The sequence below is a fragment of the Notolepis coatsorum genome (genome assembly GCF_963971535.1).
Source record: "Notolepis coatsorum genome assembly, chromosome: 9".
Lineage (NCBI taxonomy): Eukaryota > Metazoa > Chordata > Actinopteri > Aulopiformes > Paralepididae > Notolepis > Notolepis coatsorum.
Genome location: NC_140173.1, coordinates 49689412 through 49708220, shown reverse-complemented (window position 1 = coordinate 49708220; position 18809 = coordinate 49689412). Strand labels below are relative to the sequence as shown.

Here is an 18809-nt window from a genome sequence, read left to right as displayed (position 1 = left end):
TTACCAAGGCGAGGTTCGGTGCTGCAGCTGCTCCCAGTGTTTATATTCCAGAAACAATGAACCTCTGGGAGCAAGCGTGTCCACGTTGTCACACACACACAGGCACACAGAAACACACGCACACACATACACTTTTTATCTCACATACACTCTCTCTCACACACACACACACACACACACACACACACACACACACACACACACACACACACTCCCTCTCTCTCTTTCTCTCTCTCTATCTCTCTCTCTCTCTCTCACACACACCCTCTTTATCTCATACACTCTCTTTCTCAAACACACACCCTCTCTCTCTCACACATACACGATAAAGACACACAAACAAATGCACACATAATATGCACACATAATACACACACACACACACTCTCTCTCATACACTCTCGCTCTTTCTCTCTCACACACACATACACAATACAGACACACAAACAAATGCATGCATACATAATACACGCACACACATATAATGTAATTATATATTTATATATACACACACATATATAATGTAGATATATAAACACACACATATAATGTATACACACACACACACACCGTCCCTCTCTCTTCTTCTTTTTCGCATGCGTCTCACAGTTTAAGTGAGTGATGTCACACTGTTCATGTGTCTTAGTGACGTCACACTGTTCATGTGTCTTAGTGACGTCACACTGTTCATGTGTCTTAGTGACGTCACACTGTTCATGTCTTAGTGACGTCACACTGTTCATGTCTTAGTGACGTCACACTGTTCATGTGTCTTAGTGACGTCACACTGTTCATGTGTCTTAGTGACGTCACACTGTTCATGTGTCTTAGTGACGTCACACTGTTCATGTGTCTTTGTGACATCACACTGTTCATGTGTCTTAGTGACGTCACACTGTTCATGTGTCTTTGTGACGTCACACTGTTCATGTGTCTTAGTGACGTCACACTGTTCATGTCTTAGTGACGTCACACTGTTCATGTCTTAGTGACGTCACACTGTTCATGTATCTTAGTGACGTCACACTGTTCATGTGTCTTAGTGACGTCACACTGTTCATGTCTTAGTGACGTCACACTGTTCATGTGTCTTAGTGACGTCACACTGTTCATGTGTCTTAGTGACGTCACACTGTTCATGTCTTAGTGACGTCACACTGTTCATGTGTCTTAGTGACGTCACACTGTTCATGTGTCTTAGTGACGTCACACTGTTCATGTCTTAGTAACGTCACACTGTTCATGTGTCTTAGTGACGTCACACTGTTCATGTGTCTTAGTGACGTCACACTGTTCATGTGTCTTAGTGACGTCACACTGTTCATGTCTTAGTGACGTCACACTGTTCATGTCTCTTAGTGACGTCACACTGTTCATGTCTTAGTGACGTCACACTGTTCATGTCTTAGTGACGTCACACTGTTCATGTGTCTTAGTGACGTCACACTGTTCATGTCTTAGTGACGTCACACTGTTCATGTGTCTTAGTGACGTCACACTGTTCATGTCTTAGTGACGTCACACTGTTCATGTGTCTTAGTGACGTCACACTGTTCATGTGTCTTAGTGACGTCACACTGTTCATGTGTCTTAGTGACGTCACACTGTTCATGTCTTAGTGACGTCACACTGTTCATGTCTTAGTGACGTCACACTGTTCATGTGTCTTAGTGACGTCACACTGTTCATGTGTCTTAGTGACGTCACACTGTTCATGTCTTAGTGACGTCACACTGTTCATGTCTTAGTGACGTCACACTGTTCATGTCTTAGTGACGTCACACTGTTCATGTGTCTTAGTGACGTCACACTGTTCATGTCTTAGTGACGTCACACTGTTCATGTGTCTTAGTGACGTCACACTGTTCATGTCTTAGTGACGTCACACTGTTCATGTGTCTTACTGACGTCACACTGTTCATGTGTCTTAGTGACGTCACACTGTTCATGTGTCTTAGTGACGTCACACTGTTCATGTGTCTTAGTGACGTCACACTGTTCATGTCTTAGTGACGTCACACTGTTCATGTCTTAGTGACGTCACACTGTTCATGTGTCTTAGTGACGTCACACTGTTCATGTCTTACTGACGTCACACTGTTCATGTCTTAGTGACGTCACACTGTTCATGTGTCTTAGTGACGTCACACTGTTCATGTCTTAGTGACGTCACACTGTTCATGTCTTAGTGACGTCACACTGTTCATGTGTCTTAGTGACGTCACACTGTTCATGTCTTAGTGACGTCACACTGTTCATGTGTCTTAGTGACGTCACACTGTTCATGTGTCTTAGTGACGTCACACTGTTCATGTCTTAGTGACATCACACTGTTCATGTCTCTTAGTGATGTCACACTGTTCATGTGTCTTAGTGACGTCACACTGTTCATGTCTTAGTGACGTCACACTGTTCATGTCTTAGTGACGTCACACTGTTCATGTGTCTTAGTGACGTCACACTGTTCATGTCTTACTGACGTCACACTGTTCATGTCTTAGTGACGTCACACTGTTCATGTGTCTTAGTGACGTCACACTGTTCATGTCTTAGTGACGTCACACTGTTCATGTCTTAGTGACGTCACACTGTTCATGTCTCTTAGTGACGTCACACTGTTCATGTCTTAGTGACGTCACACTGTTCATGTCTTAGTGACGTCACACTATTCATGTGTCTTAGTGACGTCACACTGTTCATGTGTCTTAGTGACGTCACACTGTTCATGTGTCTTAGTGACGTCACACTGTTCATGTCTTAGTGACGTCACACTGTTCATGTCTTAGTGACGTCACACTGTTCATGTCTTAGTGACGTCACACTGTTCATGTCTTAGTGACGTCACACTGTTCATGTGTCTTAGTGACGTCACACTGTTCATGTCTTAGTGACGTCACACTATTCATGTGTCTTAGTGACGTCACACTGTTCATGTCTTAGTGACGTCACACTATTCATGTGTCTTAGTGACGTCACACTGTTCATGTCTTAGTGACGTTACACTGTTCATGTGTCTTAGTGACGTCACACTGTTCATGTCTTAGTGACGTCACACTATTCATGTGTCTTAGTGACGTCACACTGTTCATGTCTTAGTGACGTTACACTGTTCATGTGTCTTAGTGACGCCACACTGTTCATGTCTTAGTGACGTTACACTGTTCATGTGTCTTAGTGACGTCACACTGTTCATGTGTCTTAGTGACGTCACACTGTTCATGTGTCTTAGTGACGTCACACTGTTCATGTCTTAGTGACGTCACACTGTTCATGTCTTAGTGACGTTACACTGTTCATGTGTCTTAGTGACGTCACACTGTTCATGTGTCTTAGTGACGTCACACTGTTCATGTGTCTTAGTGACGTCACACTGTTCATGTGTCTTAGTGACGTCACACTGTTCATGTGTCTTAGTGACGTCACACTGTTCATGTGTCTTAGTGACGTCACACTGTTCATGTGTCTTAGTGACGTCATACTGTTCATGTGTCTTACTGACGTCACACTGTTCATGTGTCTTAGTGACGTCACACTGTTCATGTCTCTTAGTGACGTCACACTGTTCATGTCTTAGTGACGTCACACTGTTCATGTGTCTTAGTGACGTCACACTGTTCATGTCTTAGTGACGTCACACTGTTCATGTGTCTTAGTGACGTCACACTGTTCATGTCTCTTAGTGACGTCACACTGTTCATGTCTTAGTGACGTCACACTGTTCATGTGTCTTAGTGACGTCACACTGTTCATGTCTTAGTGACGTCACACTGTTCATGTGTCTTACTGACGTCACACTGTTCATGTGTCTTAGTGACGTCACACTGTTCATGTCTCTTAGTGACGTCACACTGTTCATGTCTTAGTGACGTCACACTGTTCATGTGTCTTAGTGACGTCACACTGTTCATGTCTTAGTGACGTCACACTGTTCATGTGTCTTACTGACGTCACACTGTTCATGTGTCTTAGTGACGTCACACTATTCATGTGTCTTAGTGACGTCACACTGTTCATGTCTCTTAGTGACGTCACACTGTTCATGTCTTAGTGACGTCACACTGTTCATGTGTCTTAGTGACGTCACACTGTTCATGTCTTAGTGACGTCACACTGTTCATGTGTCTTAGTGACGTCACACTGTTCATGTCTTAGTGACGTCACACTGTTCATGTGTCTTAGTGACGTCACACTGTTCATGTGTCTTAGTGACGTCACACTGTTCATGTCTTAGTGACGTCACACTGTTCATGTCTTAGTGACGTCACACTGTTCATGTCTTAGTGACGTCACACTGTTTATGTCTTAGTGACGTCACACTGTTCATGTGTCTTAGTGACGTCACACTGTTCATGTCTTAGTGACGTCACACTGTTCATGTGTCTTAGTGACGTCACACTGTTCATGTGTCTTAGTGACGTCACACTGTTCATGTGTCTTAGTGACGTCACACTGTTCATGTCTTAGTGACATCACACTGTTCATGTCTTAGTGACGTCACACTGTTCATGTGTCTTAGTGACGTCACATGTCTCTTAGTGACGTCACACTGTTCATGTCTTAGTGACGTCACACTGTTCATGTGTCTTAGTGACGCCACACTGTTCATGTCTTAGTGACGTCACACTGTTCATGTGTCTTAGTGACGTCACATGTCTCTTAGTGACGTCACACTGTTCATGTCTTAGTGACGTCACACTGTTCATGTGTCTTAGTGACGTCACACTGTTCATGTCTTAGTGACGTCACACTGTTCATGTGTCTTAGTGACGTCACATGTCTCTTAGTGACGTCACACTGTTCATGTGTCTTAGTGACGTCACACTGTTCATGTGTCTTAGTGACGTTACACTGTTCATGTGTCTTAGTGACATCACACTGTTCATGTGTCTTAGTGACGTCACACTGTTCATGTGTCTTAGTGACGTCACACTGTTCATGTGTCTTAGTGACGTCACACTGTTCATGTGTCTTAGTGACGTCACACTGTTCATGTCTTAGTGACGTCACACTGTTCATGTCTTAGTGACGTCACACTGTTCATGTCTTAGTGACGTCACACTGTTCATGTGTCTTAGTGACGTCACACTGTTCATGTCTTAGTGACGTCACACTGTTCATGTGTCTTAGTGACGTCACACTGTTCATGTGTCTTAGTGACGTCACACTGTTCATGTGTCTTAGTGACGTCACACTGTTCATGTCTTAGTGACGTCACACTGTTCATGTCTTAGTGACGTCACACTGTTCATGTGTCTTAGTGACGTCACCTGTCTCTTAGTGACGTCACACTGTTCATGTCTTAGTGACGTCACACTGTTCATGTGTCTTAGTGACGTCACACTGTTCATGTCTTAGTGACGTCACACTGTTCATGTGTCTTAGTGACGTCACATGTCTCTTAGTGACGTCACACTGTTCATGTCTTAGTGACGTCACACTGTTCATGTGTCTTAGTGACGTCACACTGTTCATGTGTCTTAGTTTTGATTGATTAAAAACGTTATTAACAGATTGCAGAATGGGTACAATACAGTACGGCTCAATACACACAATTGTTAAGGGGATGCAGACCAGAGAAAGACTTTCGTCTAGTTTACATCAGGGTCCCCCATTTTCAATTCATCGTAACATTTATGACATACAAGATATACAAATATACACAAGAGACAGTTTCTAAAAGAGAGTATATACATTTGAGGGGGAATAAACTGTACATAGTGACGTCACACTGTTCATGTGTTGGTGACACGTTGAATTATGTAAACGTCATAAGCTGTGTAGAAATATAATGTCTCATTTAGGATCATTTGAATCCTCGAAAGCATGTGGCTTTGTCCCTATGCTGTCTCACTGATCAGTCTAGACATGACCTGCTAACGTGCCATGTGTGTGTGTGTGTGTGTGTGTGTGTGTGTGTGTGTGTGTGTGTGTGTGTAAATTCAATGTGAATATTCAGAGGCACGTTCACTGCGCATAAATGTTTCCCTGACATTCCTTTCTATTTTAAACAAAATGCCATCTAAATTTAGATCTCTTTCTAAATTTAGATTCCCGTAGATATATGCACTACGTGATTATCGAAAAACGACCGTTGCACGTGTGCTACGTGACCCGCCGTGCGTCTCAGGCCTGTAACCGCTGCTTTCTGAGGAACGACCCCGCCTCCATCCAGCAGGGTGGGTGGGGTCAGTCGTGGCCTGGGTTTCTCCCAGAAGAGTGGGCTCACCCTGCTACTGTGAGCGACTGGTTCCGCACGTACACCTGACATGGAGCCGCAATGGCCAACCGCCAGCAGGATATCCCCCCCTGATACAGGGATACGAATGATTATTATTACAGTTGGTTTGAATCGTGTGTGTGTGTGTGTGTGTGTGTGTGTGTGTGTGTGTGTGTGTGTGTGTGTGTGTGTGTGTGTGTGTGTGTGTGTGTGTGTGTGTGTGTGAGAAAGTGTCTGAACGTATATACTGTATGTGTATTTTGGTGACTAATAATTAGGCTACTATTTTGTTTGTGTGTGTGTGTGTGTGTGTGTGTGTGTGTGTGTGTGTGTGTGTGTGGGTGTGTGTGTGTGTGTGTGTGTGTGTGTGTGTGTGTGCAGGAGGATGGAGAACTGATCCTAGAAGGGTTGCTGAACATCTACTGGGGTCTGCGTCGACCAATCAGGCTCCAGATGCACGATGACAACGAAAGATTCCACTACACTGCCACGGGAGGCAACAGGTAGTCAGCAGGATGTAGAACAACTACACTGACAATAATGACAACAGTGTGTTGTTATTATATATATATATATATATATATATATATATATATATATATATATATATATATATATATATATATATATATATATATATATATATATATATATATATATATATATATATATATATATTGACCTATGGACTGAATCATGTAATTGTTTTTAATCCATCATTGTAATAATTGTAATTCATTGTAATTATTAACTGTTATGATATTTGTGTCCTTTGTTAACTCGTCATCACTGTAAATGAGGGAAACCTCAGTGCTTTCACGAGTATAAATAAAGGTTTGAAATGAAATGAAAGTATATATATATTTCTAAGTATGCAGTCAAACAGTGTGATAATGAATAATGAATGAAATGTGTGGACGTTATTGTCCATTCATGCAAGCAAAATAGACATATCATTATAACTATATATCTTGTTTGATCAGTACTTTTTACACATTTACATCATTTAGCTGATGCTTTTATCCAAAGTTCTGTACAACAAATCAGGAGGAAGGGTACAACTCTTTTAGCTAAGTAACAATGTTTGTCAAACAGTGTTGAACTTGGGTGCTACAGTCTTGAGTGCATAGTAGTAAAGAGATAGCAGGTACTGTAGTAATATAGGCAAGGAAGATTATTTAGTGGCAAAGTGTATGATAGTAAAAGACAGTATGAAGGTTAGTTGTTTTTTGGTTTGTTTTTTTCTTAATTTCAGAAGCTTCATCATAGCTATACTACAAATCATCACGTTGGTCTCCTGGTGGTCAGCATAGTGTCACTCCTGGTGGTCAGCGTAGTGTCACTCCTGGTGGTCAGCGTAGTGTCACTCCTGGTGGTCAGCATAGTGTCACTCCTGGTGGTCAGCATAGTGTCACTCCTGGTGGTCAGCATAGTGTCACTCCTGGTGGTCAGCATAGTGTCACTCCTGGTCCCTGGGCTTCAGTCTGCATCTTCAATTAGGAGTGCTGATCCCAGTGTTATGTTGGACGTTGTTGTACAGTAGCTTAACAGTGTTTTTTCTTTTTTTTTATCAAATTTTTTTTTTTTTTTTTTTTTTAACATGAAACAGAACATATATCACAAACAATACAATAATAATACATAAAAAGACTTCCCAAGACAATAACTTAACACCACATGACAAGACAATAACTGATACAGACTGTACAGTGATCATCCTACATGGACACTCGCTCGTTCTCTTCCCCCCCCCACCCCGCTCACCCAAGGACCTCAACATGAGTCACACTCACATTACATTATTCAGTAAAAGAAAAAGAAAAAAACTAAAATCAAAACAAATCAAAACAAAACAAATTCCCAAACTTATATGCGTTCTTTTAACTTTAGCTTAACGGTGTTTACTCAACTGAACCAGATGCATGGTAACGTACATACAACAACAACGGCAATGTCACGTCCGTAACGTGAATCTGAACACATGAACACGACACTAGTCAGAACACTGGTTTAAGTGCTGGCACTGGCTAGAGTACCAGACGTAACACCCAGACCAGATAATAATAAGACTCATAATAAGACATAGTGAGGTGTATAAACGGCCATGTGATATGAGAACTGATCCTAGATCAGTTGTCCTATTTGAACATCTCCATACTTGCCCAGAGATACTTGTCTGTAGGAAGTTGCCCAGAGAGACTTATCTGTATGAAGTTGCTCAGAGAGACTTGTCTGCTTTATGAAGTTGCTCAGAGAGACTTGTCTGTAGGAAGTTGCCCAGAGAGACTTGTCTGTATGAAGTTGCCCAGAGAGACTTGTCTGCTTTATGAAGTTGCTCAGAGAGACTTGTCTGCTTTATGAAGTTGCCCAGAGATACTTGTCTGTATGAAGTTGCCCAGAGAGACTTGTCTGCTTTATGAAGTTGCCCAGAGAGACTTGTCTGCTTTATGAAGTTGCCCAGAGATACTTGTCTGTATGAAGTTGCCCAGAGAGACTTGTCTGCTTTATGAAGTTGCTCAGAGAGACTTGTCTGCTTTATGAAGTTGCCCAGAGATACTTGTCTGTATGAAGTTGCCCAGAGAGACTTGTCTGCTTTATGAAGTTGCCCAGAGAGACTTGTCTGCTTTATGAAGTTGCCCAGAGATACTTGTCTGTATGAAGTTGCCCAGAGAGACTTGTCTGCTTTATGAAGTTGCCCAGAGAGACTTGTCTGCTTTATGAAGTTGTCAAGAGAGACTTGTCTGTAAGAAGTTGCCCAGAGAGACTTGTCTGTAGGAAGTTGCTCAGAGAGACTTTTCTCTGGTCCGGTCTCACTGTGTTGATTGGCTGACGCTCATGAAACTCCTTCCCATCAAGACGTTGTGTTACGTTACGTTGTGTTGTGTTACGTTGTGTTGTGTTACGTTGTGTTGTGTTACGCTGTGTTGTGTTACATTGTGTTACGTTACATTGTGTTACGTTACGTTGTGTTGCGTTACGTTGTGTTACGTTATGTTGTGTTACGTTATGTTGTGTTACGTTACGTTGTGTTATGGTACGTTGTGTTATGTTACGTTGTGTTACGTTACGTTGTGTTACGTTACGTTGTGTTACGTTATGTTGTGTTGCATTACGTTGTGTTACGTTATGTTGTGTTACGTTATGTTGTGTTACGTTATGTTGTGTTACGTTATGTTGTGTTACGTTACGTTATGTTATGTTGTGTTATGTTGTGTTACGTTATGTTGTGTTACGCTACATTGTGTTATGTTACGTTGTGTTATGTTACGTTGTGTTACGTTATGTTGTGTTACGCTACATTGTGTTACGCTACGTTGTGTTACGCTACGTTGTGTCACGCTACGTTGTGTTACGCTACGTTGTGTTACGTTACGTTGTGTTACGTTATGTTGTGCTACGTTATGTTGTGTTATGCTACGTTGTGTTACGTTACGTTGTGTTACGTTACGTTGTGTTACGCTACGTTGTGTTACGTACAATGATGTTGTATCAGAACGAGGGAGAATGTCGTATCTAACTGTCTTTGTTTTGACAGGAATGTAGCGAAGCAGCTGGCGGCGGAGTCCAACAACAACCTGCTGAACAGGGAAAATGGACTGGTCCCAACAAGTGAGTAACACACACACACACACACATACAGACACACACAGACACACACACACAGACACACGCAGACACACACACACACAGACACACCCACACACACAGACACACACACAGACAGACAGACACACACACACACAGACACACACACAGACAGACACACACACAGACACACACACAGACACACACACACACACACAGACACACACACACACACAGACACACACAGACACACACACACACATACAGACACACACACAGACACACACACACAGATACACACAGACACACACACACACACACAGACATACACACACAGATACACACAGACACACACACACGTGCAGTGAGAGCCTCTCACCTTTTAGATTACTGAGTCAGAATTGTTAACACCCACACACATGTTGTGCACACACACACACACACACACACACACACACACACACACACACACACACACACACACACACTAATCATCAGTACTTTTACAAATGGAAAACACACAGAATCACCAAGGCCAGATTAAGAATTCAGAGGCCCCTGGGCCAGATTTTTGTGGAGGCCCCCCCCAACACCTGAATACTTTTACCAACGGATTTCCAGTTCCGCGTTCTGCGCTCTGATTGGCCACTGACATTTGGTTAAGGTTAGAGTATGGAATCAGGGCTGGTGTTCTATCGCCCTGCTCTAAGACAAACTCTAACCTTAACCAACTTCGAAAGAGTGCCTAAGCTTAACCGGTGAAAGAAAGAGGCGTCACACGATTGGCGCTACCAGAAACGTCAGTGGCCAATCAGAGCGCAGAACGCGAACGCGGAACTGGAAATCCGTTGGTAAAAGTATTCAGGCGTCGGGGCTGGGATGTGGAGATGCAAGTTTTGACTTTTTCTTGCTGTTTTTACCTCAAACGGAAAACCTCAAACTCTTATGAAGAGGAGAAAAAATACTCAAGATTAGCCACTTGCAGACGGCAGGGTGTGACGTACTGTATATTTTAGTTGATGAAATATTTTTGTTGACAAAATATTTTTGTTGAACGTAACGCAACGTAACGTAACGCAACGTAACGTAACACAACGTAACGCAACACAACGTAACGCAACGTAACGCAACGTAACGCAACGTAACGCAACACACCGTAACGCAACACAGCGTAACGTAACACAGCGTAACGTAACACAACGTAACGTAACATAACACAACGTAACGCAACACAACGTAACGTAACACAGCGTAAAGGCCTCTACATGCTACAGCAACTTCAAAGCAACTGCAACACAACATCGGCGCGATTTCAGCGCGGTTGTTTTAGAGGGTCTTGTAGACTGTGTTGCTTGGACGTTGCGTACATGTCCCCAGAATCTAATCTGAACAACCGTTGCGTTGATATTGCGTAGCAGTGATTGGTTGGTTAGCGAATGGGGGCGGGGCTGTCATAGAATAATATTAGTCCCGCAGAGAATAATATCCTCCATTGTTGAAGCCAGCGTTGACGCTAAATAATCAGCGTCACATAGCTCGCCTTTTTCTGAAAACCCAAGCACATATTGTTCCATAGCATACGCCTTCAGTTGATCATGACAAATCCTCTTACCTTGACGATTAAAAAGCCTCCATAATTTAGTAAATAAAGATGTAGCCAGCCAGCTAGCATTGGGTCTATTCAAAATGCTATCCACATTAGCTACATTAGCTAACCAAGTAAATACAATGAGGTAACGTTAAATACAACGTTTGCTAGTCGAAATGACTGGACACACACAGGGACAAGTTAAACATCAATCAAGTAATTTATTCCAATAGGTAGTTTGAGCTGCATGTGAGCCGAGGTCCTCTCCATTGGAAACTAATGATGTTACGGTAACGTTAGCTCGAAAAGCACAGAAAGTCAAGCTGCTAGCAACAGACACTATAACACTTCCGGTCGGGGGTTTTCAAAATAAAAGAGCGACGTCTAAAATCACCGGAAATACGTTTATTTTGTACATTATCCAAAGTTAACACGAACCTAAACTAACTTTAGATTAGTTTAGGTTCGTGTAACGTTAGATATTGTAAAAAATAAACGTATTTACGGTGCTTTTAGACTCGCTCTTTTATTTTGAAACCCCCCGCCCGGAAGTAAAAATTATACTTATTTTTCTGCTTTTATCAATGGGTTGGTTGAGAAGGGAAGCGTCATCTATCTAGGGAACCTAGCTACATACGGGGTACAATGTTACATAGGCTGCGCGTTGATTTTGCAGAAGCATAAAGGTAGAGTGTCTGCAACACCGTTGCTTTGTCGATGTTGTGTCGAAGTTGCTTTGAATTTGCTGTAGCATGCAGAGGCCTTAACGCAACGTAATGTAACACAGCGTACCGTAAAGGCCTCTGCATGCTACAGAAACTTCAAAGCAACTGCAACACAACATCGACAAAGCAACGGTGTTTTAGACACTCTGCCTTTATGCTTCTGCAACATCGACGCGCAAAGTTAGTTTAACTAAAGTTAGTTTAGGTTCGTGTTAGCGTTAGATAATGTACAAAATAAACGTATTTCCGGTGATTTTAGACGTCGCTCTTTTATTTTGAAATCCCCCGACCGGAAGTGTTATAGTGTCTGTTGCTAGCAGCTTAACTTTCTGTGCTTTTCGAGCTAACGTTACCGTAACGTCATTAGTTTCCAATGGAGAGGACCTCGGCTCACATGCAGCTCAAACTACCTATTGGAATAAATTAATTGATTGATGTTTAACTTGTCCCTGTGTGTGTCCAGTCATTTCGACTAGCAAACGTTGTATTTAACGTTAAAGTTACCTCAGGATACCATTGTATTTAGTTGGTTAGCTATGTAGCTAATGTGGATAGCATTTTGTATAGCACCAATGCTAGCTGGCTGGCTACAGCTTTATTTACTAAATTATGGAGGCTTTTTAATCGTCAAGGTAAGAGAGGATTTGTCATGATCAACTGAAGGCGTATGCTATGGAACAATATGTGCTTGGGTTTTCAGAAAAAGGCCAGCTATGTGACGCTAATTATTTAGCATCAACGCTGGCTGGCTACAACAATGGCGGATGGTATTCTCTGCGAGACCAATATTATTCTATGACAGCCCCACCCCCATTCGCTAACCAACCAATCACTGCTACGCAATATCAACGCAACGGTTGTTTAGGTTAGATTTTGGAGACATGTACGCAGCATCCTCGCAACACAGTCTACAAGACCCTAAACAACAACCGCGCTGAAATCGCGCTGATGTTGTGTTGAAGTTGCTTTGAAGTTGCTGTAGCATGTAGAGGCCTTAACGCAACGTTGTGTTGTTATGTTGTGTTGTTACGTTGTGTTGTTATGTTGTGTTACGTTACGTTGCATTACGTTACATTGTGTTACGTTGTGTTATGTTACGTTGTGTTGCATTACGTTGTGTTGCGTTACGTTGTGTTGCGTTACGTTGTGTTGCGTTACGTTGTGGTGCGTTACGTTGTGGTGCGTTACGCTGTGGTGCGTTACGTTGTGGTGCGTTACGTTGTGGTGCGTTACGTTGTGTTGCGTTACGTTGTGTTACGTTACATTGTGTTACGTTACGTTGTGTTACGTTACGTTGTGTTACGTTACGTTGTGTTACATTGCGTTACGTTGTGTTACGTTACATTGTGTTGCATTACATTGTGTTGCGTTACATTGTGTTGCGTTACATTGTGTTGCGTTACGTTGTGTTGCGTTGCGTTACGTTATGCTGTGTTACGTTACGTTGCATTGCGTTAAGGCCTCTACATGCTACAGCAACTTCAAAGCAACTGCAACACAACATCAGCGCGATTTCAACGCGGTTGTTGCAGAGGGTCTTGTAGACTGTGTTGCAAGGATGTTGCGTACATCTCCTCAAAATCTAATCTAAACAACCGTTGCATTGATATTGCGTAGCAGTGATTGGTTGGTTAGCGAATGGGGGCGGGGCTGTCATAGAATAATATTGGTCCCGCAGAGAATACCATCCTCCATTGTTGTAGCCAGCCAGCGTTGATGCTAAATAATTAGCGTCACATAGCTGGCCTTTTTCTGAAAACCCAAGCACATATTGTTCCATAGCATACGCCTTCAGTTGATCATGACAAATCCTCTCTTACCTTGACGATTAAAAAGCCTCCATAATTTAGTAAATAAAGCTGTAGCCAGCCAGCTAGCATTGGTGCTATTCAAAATGCTATCCACATTAGCTACATAGCTAACCAACTAAATACAATGGTATCCTGAGGTAACGTTAAATACAACGTTTGCTAGTCGAAATGACTGGACACACACAGGAAGTTAAACATCAATCAATTAATTTATTCCAACAGGTAGTTTGAGCTGCATGTGAGCCGAGGTCTTTCTCTCCTCTCCATTGGAAACGAATGACGTTACGTTAGCTCGAAAAGCACAGAAACGGGCGACAGAAGTTAAGCTGGTAGCAACAGACACTATAACACTTCCGGTCGGGGGATTTCAAAATAAAAGAGCGACGTTTAAAAGCACCGTAAATACGTTTATTTTGTACATTATCTAATGTTAACACGAACCTAAACTAACTTTAGATTAGTTTAGGTTCGTGTTAACGTTAGATAATGTACAAAATAAACGTATTTACGGTGCTTTTAGACATTGCTCTTTTATTTTGAAATCCCCCGACCGGAAGTAAAAATAATGCTTTTTTTTCTGCTTGTTATCAATGGGTTGGTTGAGAAGGGAAGTTTCATCTATCTAGGGACCTAGCTACATCCGAGGTACAATGTTGCATAGGCTGCTCGTCGATGTTGCAGAAGCATAAAGGCAGAGTGTCTGCAACACCGTTGCTTTGTCGATGTTGTGTTGCAGTTGCTTTGCAGTTTCTGTAGCTTGCAGAGGCCTTAACACAACGTAACGTAACACAACGTAACGCAACATAACGTAAAGGCCTCTACATGCTACAGCAACTTCAAAGCAACTGCACCACAACATCGACAAAGCAAAGGTGTTGTAGACACTCTGCCTTTATGCTTCTGCAACATCGACGCACAGCCTATGTAACATTGTACCCCGGATGTAGCTAGGTTCCCTGATAGATGACACTTCCCTTCTCAACCAACCCATTGATAACAAGCAGAAAAATAAGCATAATTTTTACTTCCGGGCGGGGGGTTTCAAAATAAAAGAGAGACGTCTAAAAGCACTGTAAATACGTTTATTTTTTACAATATCTAACGTTACACAAACCTAAACTAATCTAAAGTTAGTTTAGGTTTGTGTTAACGTTAGATAATGTACAAAATAAACGTATTTCCGGTGCTTTTAGACGTCGCTCTTTTATTTTGAAATCCCCCGACCGGAAGTATAGTGTCTGTTGCTAGCAGCTTAACTTTTGCCGGCCGGTTCTGTGCTTTTTCTAGCTAACGTAACATCATTAGTTTCCAAAGGAGAGGAGAGAAAGACCGCCGCTCACATGCAGCTCAAACTACCTGTTGGAATAAATTAATTGATTGATGTTTAACTTGTCCCGGTGTGTGTCCAGTCATTTCGACTAGCAAATGTTGTATTTAACGTTACCTCAGGATACCAGGATACCATTTAGTTGGTTAGCTATGTAGCTAATGTGGATAGCATTTTGAATAGCACCAATGCTAGCTGGCTGGCTACAGCTTTATTTACAAAATTATGGAGGCTTTTTAATCGTCAAGGTAAGAGAGGATTTGTCATGATCACCTGAAGGCGTATGCTATGGAACAATATGTGCTTGGGTTTTCAGAAAAAGGCCAGCTATGACGCTAATTATTTAGCTAATATTAATAGCATAGCTTGCTGGCTACAACAATGGAGGATGGTATTCCTCGCTGCGGGACCAATATTATTCTATGACAGCCCCGCCCCCATTCACTACCAACCAATCACTGCTACGCAATATCAACGCAACGGTTGTTTAGATTAGATTTTGGAGACAGGCACGCAACATCCTCACAACACAGTCTACAAGACCCTCTCCAACAACCGCGTTGAAATCGCGCCGATGTTGTGTTGCAGTTGCTTTGAAGTTGCTGTAGCATGTAGAGGCCTTAACGCAACGTAACATAACGTAACGCAATGTAACGTAACACAACATAGCGTAACACAACGTAACGTAACACAACGTAACGTAACACAACGTAGCGTAAAGGCCTCTACATGCTACAGCAACTTCAAAGCAACTTCAACACAACATCAGCGCGATTTCAGCGCGGTTGTTGTTTAGGGTCTTGTAGACTGTGTTGCGAGGAATCTGCGTACATGTCTCCAAAATCTAACCTAAACAACCGTTGCGTTGATATTGCGTAGCAGTGATTGGTTGGTTAGCGAATGGGGGCGGGGCTGTCATAGAATAATATAGGTATCGCAGAGAATACCATCCGCCATTGTTGTAGCCAGCCAGCGTTGATGCTAAATAATTAGCGTCACATAGCTGGCCTTTTTCTGAAAACCCAAGCACATATTGTTCCATAGCATACGCCTTCAGTTGATCATGACAAATCCTCTCTTACCTTGACGATAAAAAAGCCTCCATAATTTAGTAAATAAACCTGTAGCCAGCCAGCTAGCATTGGTGCTATACAAAATGCTATCCACATTAGCTGCATAGCTAACCAACTAAATACAATGGTATCCTGAGGTAACTTTAACGTTAAATACAACGTTTGCTAGTCGAAATGACTGGACACACACAGGGACAAGTTAAACATCAATCAATTAATTTATTCCAATAGGTAGTTTGAGCTGCATGTGAGCGAGCCGGTCTTTCTCTCCTCTCCATTGGAAACGAATGAAGTTACGTTAAAAAGCAAAGAACCGGCTGACAAAGGTTAAGCTGCTAGCAACAGACACTATAATACTTCCGGTCGGGGAATTTCAAAATAAAAGAGCGACGACTAAAAGCACCGGAAATACGTTTATTTTGTACATAATCTAACGTTAACACGAACCTAAACTAACTTTAGATTAGTTTAGGTTCGTGTAACGTTAGATATTGTAAAAAATAAACGTATTTACGGTGCTTTTAGACTCGCTCTTTTATTTTGAAACCCCCCGCCCGGAAGTAAAAAGTATGCTTATTTTTCTGCTTTTATCAATGGGTTGGTTGAGAAGGGAAGCGTCATCTATCTAGGGAACCTAGCTACATACGGGGTACAATGTTACATAGGCTGCGCGTTGATTTTGCAGAAGCATAAAGGTAGAGTGTCTGCAACACCGTTGCTTTGTCGATGTTGTGTCGAAGTTGCTTTGAATTTGCTGTAGCATGCAGAGGCCTTAACACAACGTAACGCAACGTAACACAACTTAACGTAACACAACGTAACGTAACACAACGTAACGTAACACAACGTAACGTAACACAACGTAATGTAACACAACATAACGTAACACAACATAACGTAACACAACGTAACGTAACACAACGTAACGTAACACAACGTAACGTAACACAACGTAACGTAACACAAGGTAATGCAATGTAACGCAACTTAACATAACGCAACGTAACACAACACAACGTAACGTAACACAACGTAACGTAACACAACGTAACGTAACACAACGTAACGTAACACAACGTAACACAACGTAACGTAACACACCGTAACGTAACACACCGTAACGTAACACAACGTACCGTAATGCAGCGTAACGTAACACGACGTAATGTAACACAACGTAATGTAACACAACGTAATGTAACACAACGTAAGGGCGCAACATATTTTGGAAAGTAATCCTGCTTTGTAAAATACCCCCCCAAACACACACACCTACACACCTACACACACACACACATAACAATGAGCGACAAAACTATTTTTCCAACATTGACATACAGTGTGTCTCTGGATATATTGACTACAGGGGTGTCTCTGTGTTTCTGTCCCTGAGGTGGGGACCTGGGGGTTCAGGAGGAGGAGGAGGAGGAGGAGGCCCCACAGCTGCTGCGGACCAGGAGCGACGCCTCCTTCATGGGGGTTCAGAGGAGGTCCAAGACGCACAGCGCCAGAGACCTGCAGCGCCTCCGCACACACCGCTTTTCCATCAACGGACACTTCTACAACCACAAGGTAACACACACACAGAGACACACACAGAGACACACACACACACACCTGGTGGATTAGACCAGATTATTGATCCACAAACACGTGTACAGCACACATGTGTTTTCACACATGCATGATTACTTACTTCATTCTGTTTTGTTCTATTTTGTTTTGTTTGTTCTGTTCTGTTTTTGTATTTTGTTTCTTAGTTAGGTCACCGTTATCCTTTCCCCTCCCCCTTTTATTTTTGTGAACGGCGCTATATAAATTCAAGCTGTTACAGAATACCTCTGAATCATTATCACACAGGCCAAACATGCTGGGCTTAACAGTACAGTGCATGTACAGTGATGTAGACTAGAGGACACAAGAGTAGATCCGATATCTTTCTATATCAAGTCCACAATTCTGTCGTGCCTACAAATGTAAAGCCCCTTATAAGCATGGCAACCATTTAGGATGTGCGACATGGTTTCAGTGATCTGCACATGGCCATGGTGTGTACAGTGAGGGCTATGACTGTCAGGAAGCCAGATGGAAAGATTCAGCTTAGTTGGTCAAACCTGCAGTCTAGCTTTTATAGTGAAGATGATAATACTCTCATCGAGAGTTACACTCTTAAACACTGCATGTGAGACGTAGTGATCAGCAGCAGGGAGACAGGCATACATACACACACACACACACACACACACAATCTCTCTCACACATGCACACATACATACATACATACATACATACATACATACATACATACATACATACATACATACATACATACATACATACATACATACATACATACATACATACATACATACATACATACATACATACATACATACATACATATATAGTCCCCACCAGACTGGTGGACAAGCTGATCGAGCTAGGTCTGAGCTCCGCCCTGAGCGCCTGGGTACTGGACTTTC

The 18809-nt window shown here is 42.3% G+C and overlaps 1 protein-coding gene across 2 annotated transcripts in view; it reads left to right on the top strand.

Moving 5' to 3' along the window:
• rassf4a (Ras association domain family member 4a) overlaps positions 1 to 18809 on the top strand; it is an 81367-nt gene that overhangs the window by 40419 nt on the left and 22139 nt on the right. The window contains exons 3-5 of one of the 2 annotated variants that reach the window (XM_084321216.1): positions 6602 to 6720; positions 9753 to 9826; positions 17720 to 17898. In XM_084321216.1, coding sequence (XP_084177342.1) covers positions 6602 to 6720; positions 9753 to 9826; positions 17720 to 17898 — 372 coding nt within the window. Of the gene's footprint in view, positions 1 to 6598; positions 6721 to 9752; positions 9827 to 17719; positions 17899 to 18809 lie in introns of both variants that reach the window. The other variant, XM_084321215.1, reaches the window with a different exon arrangement.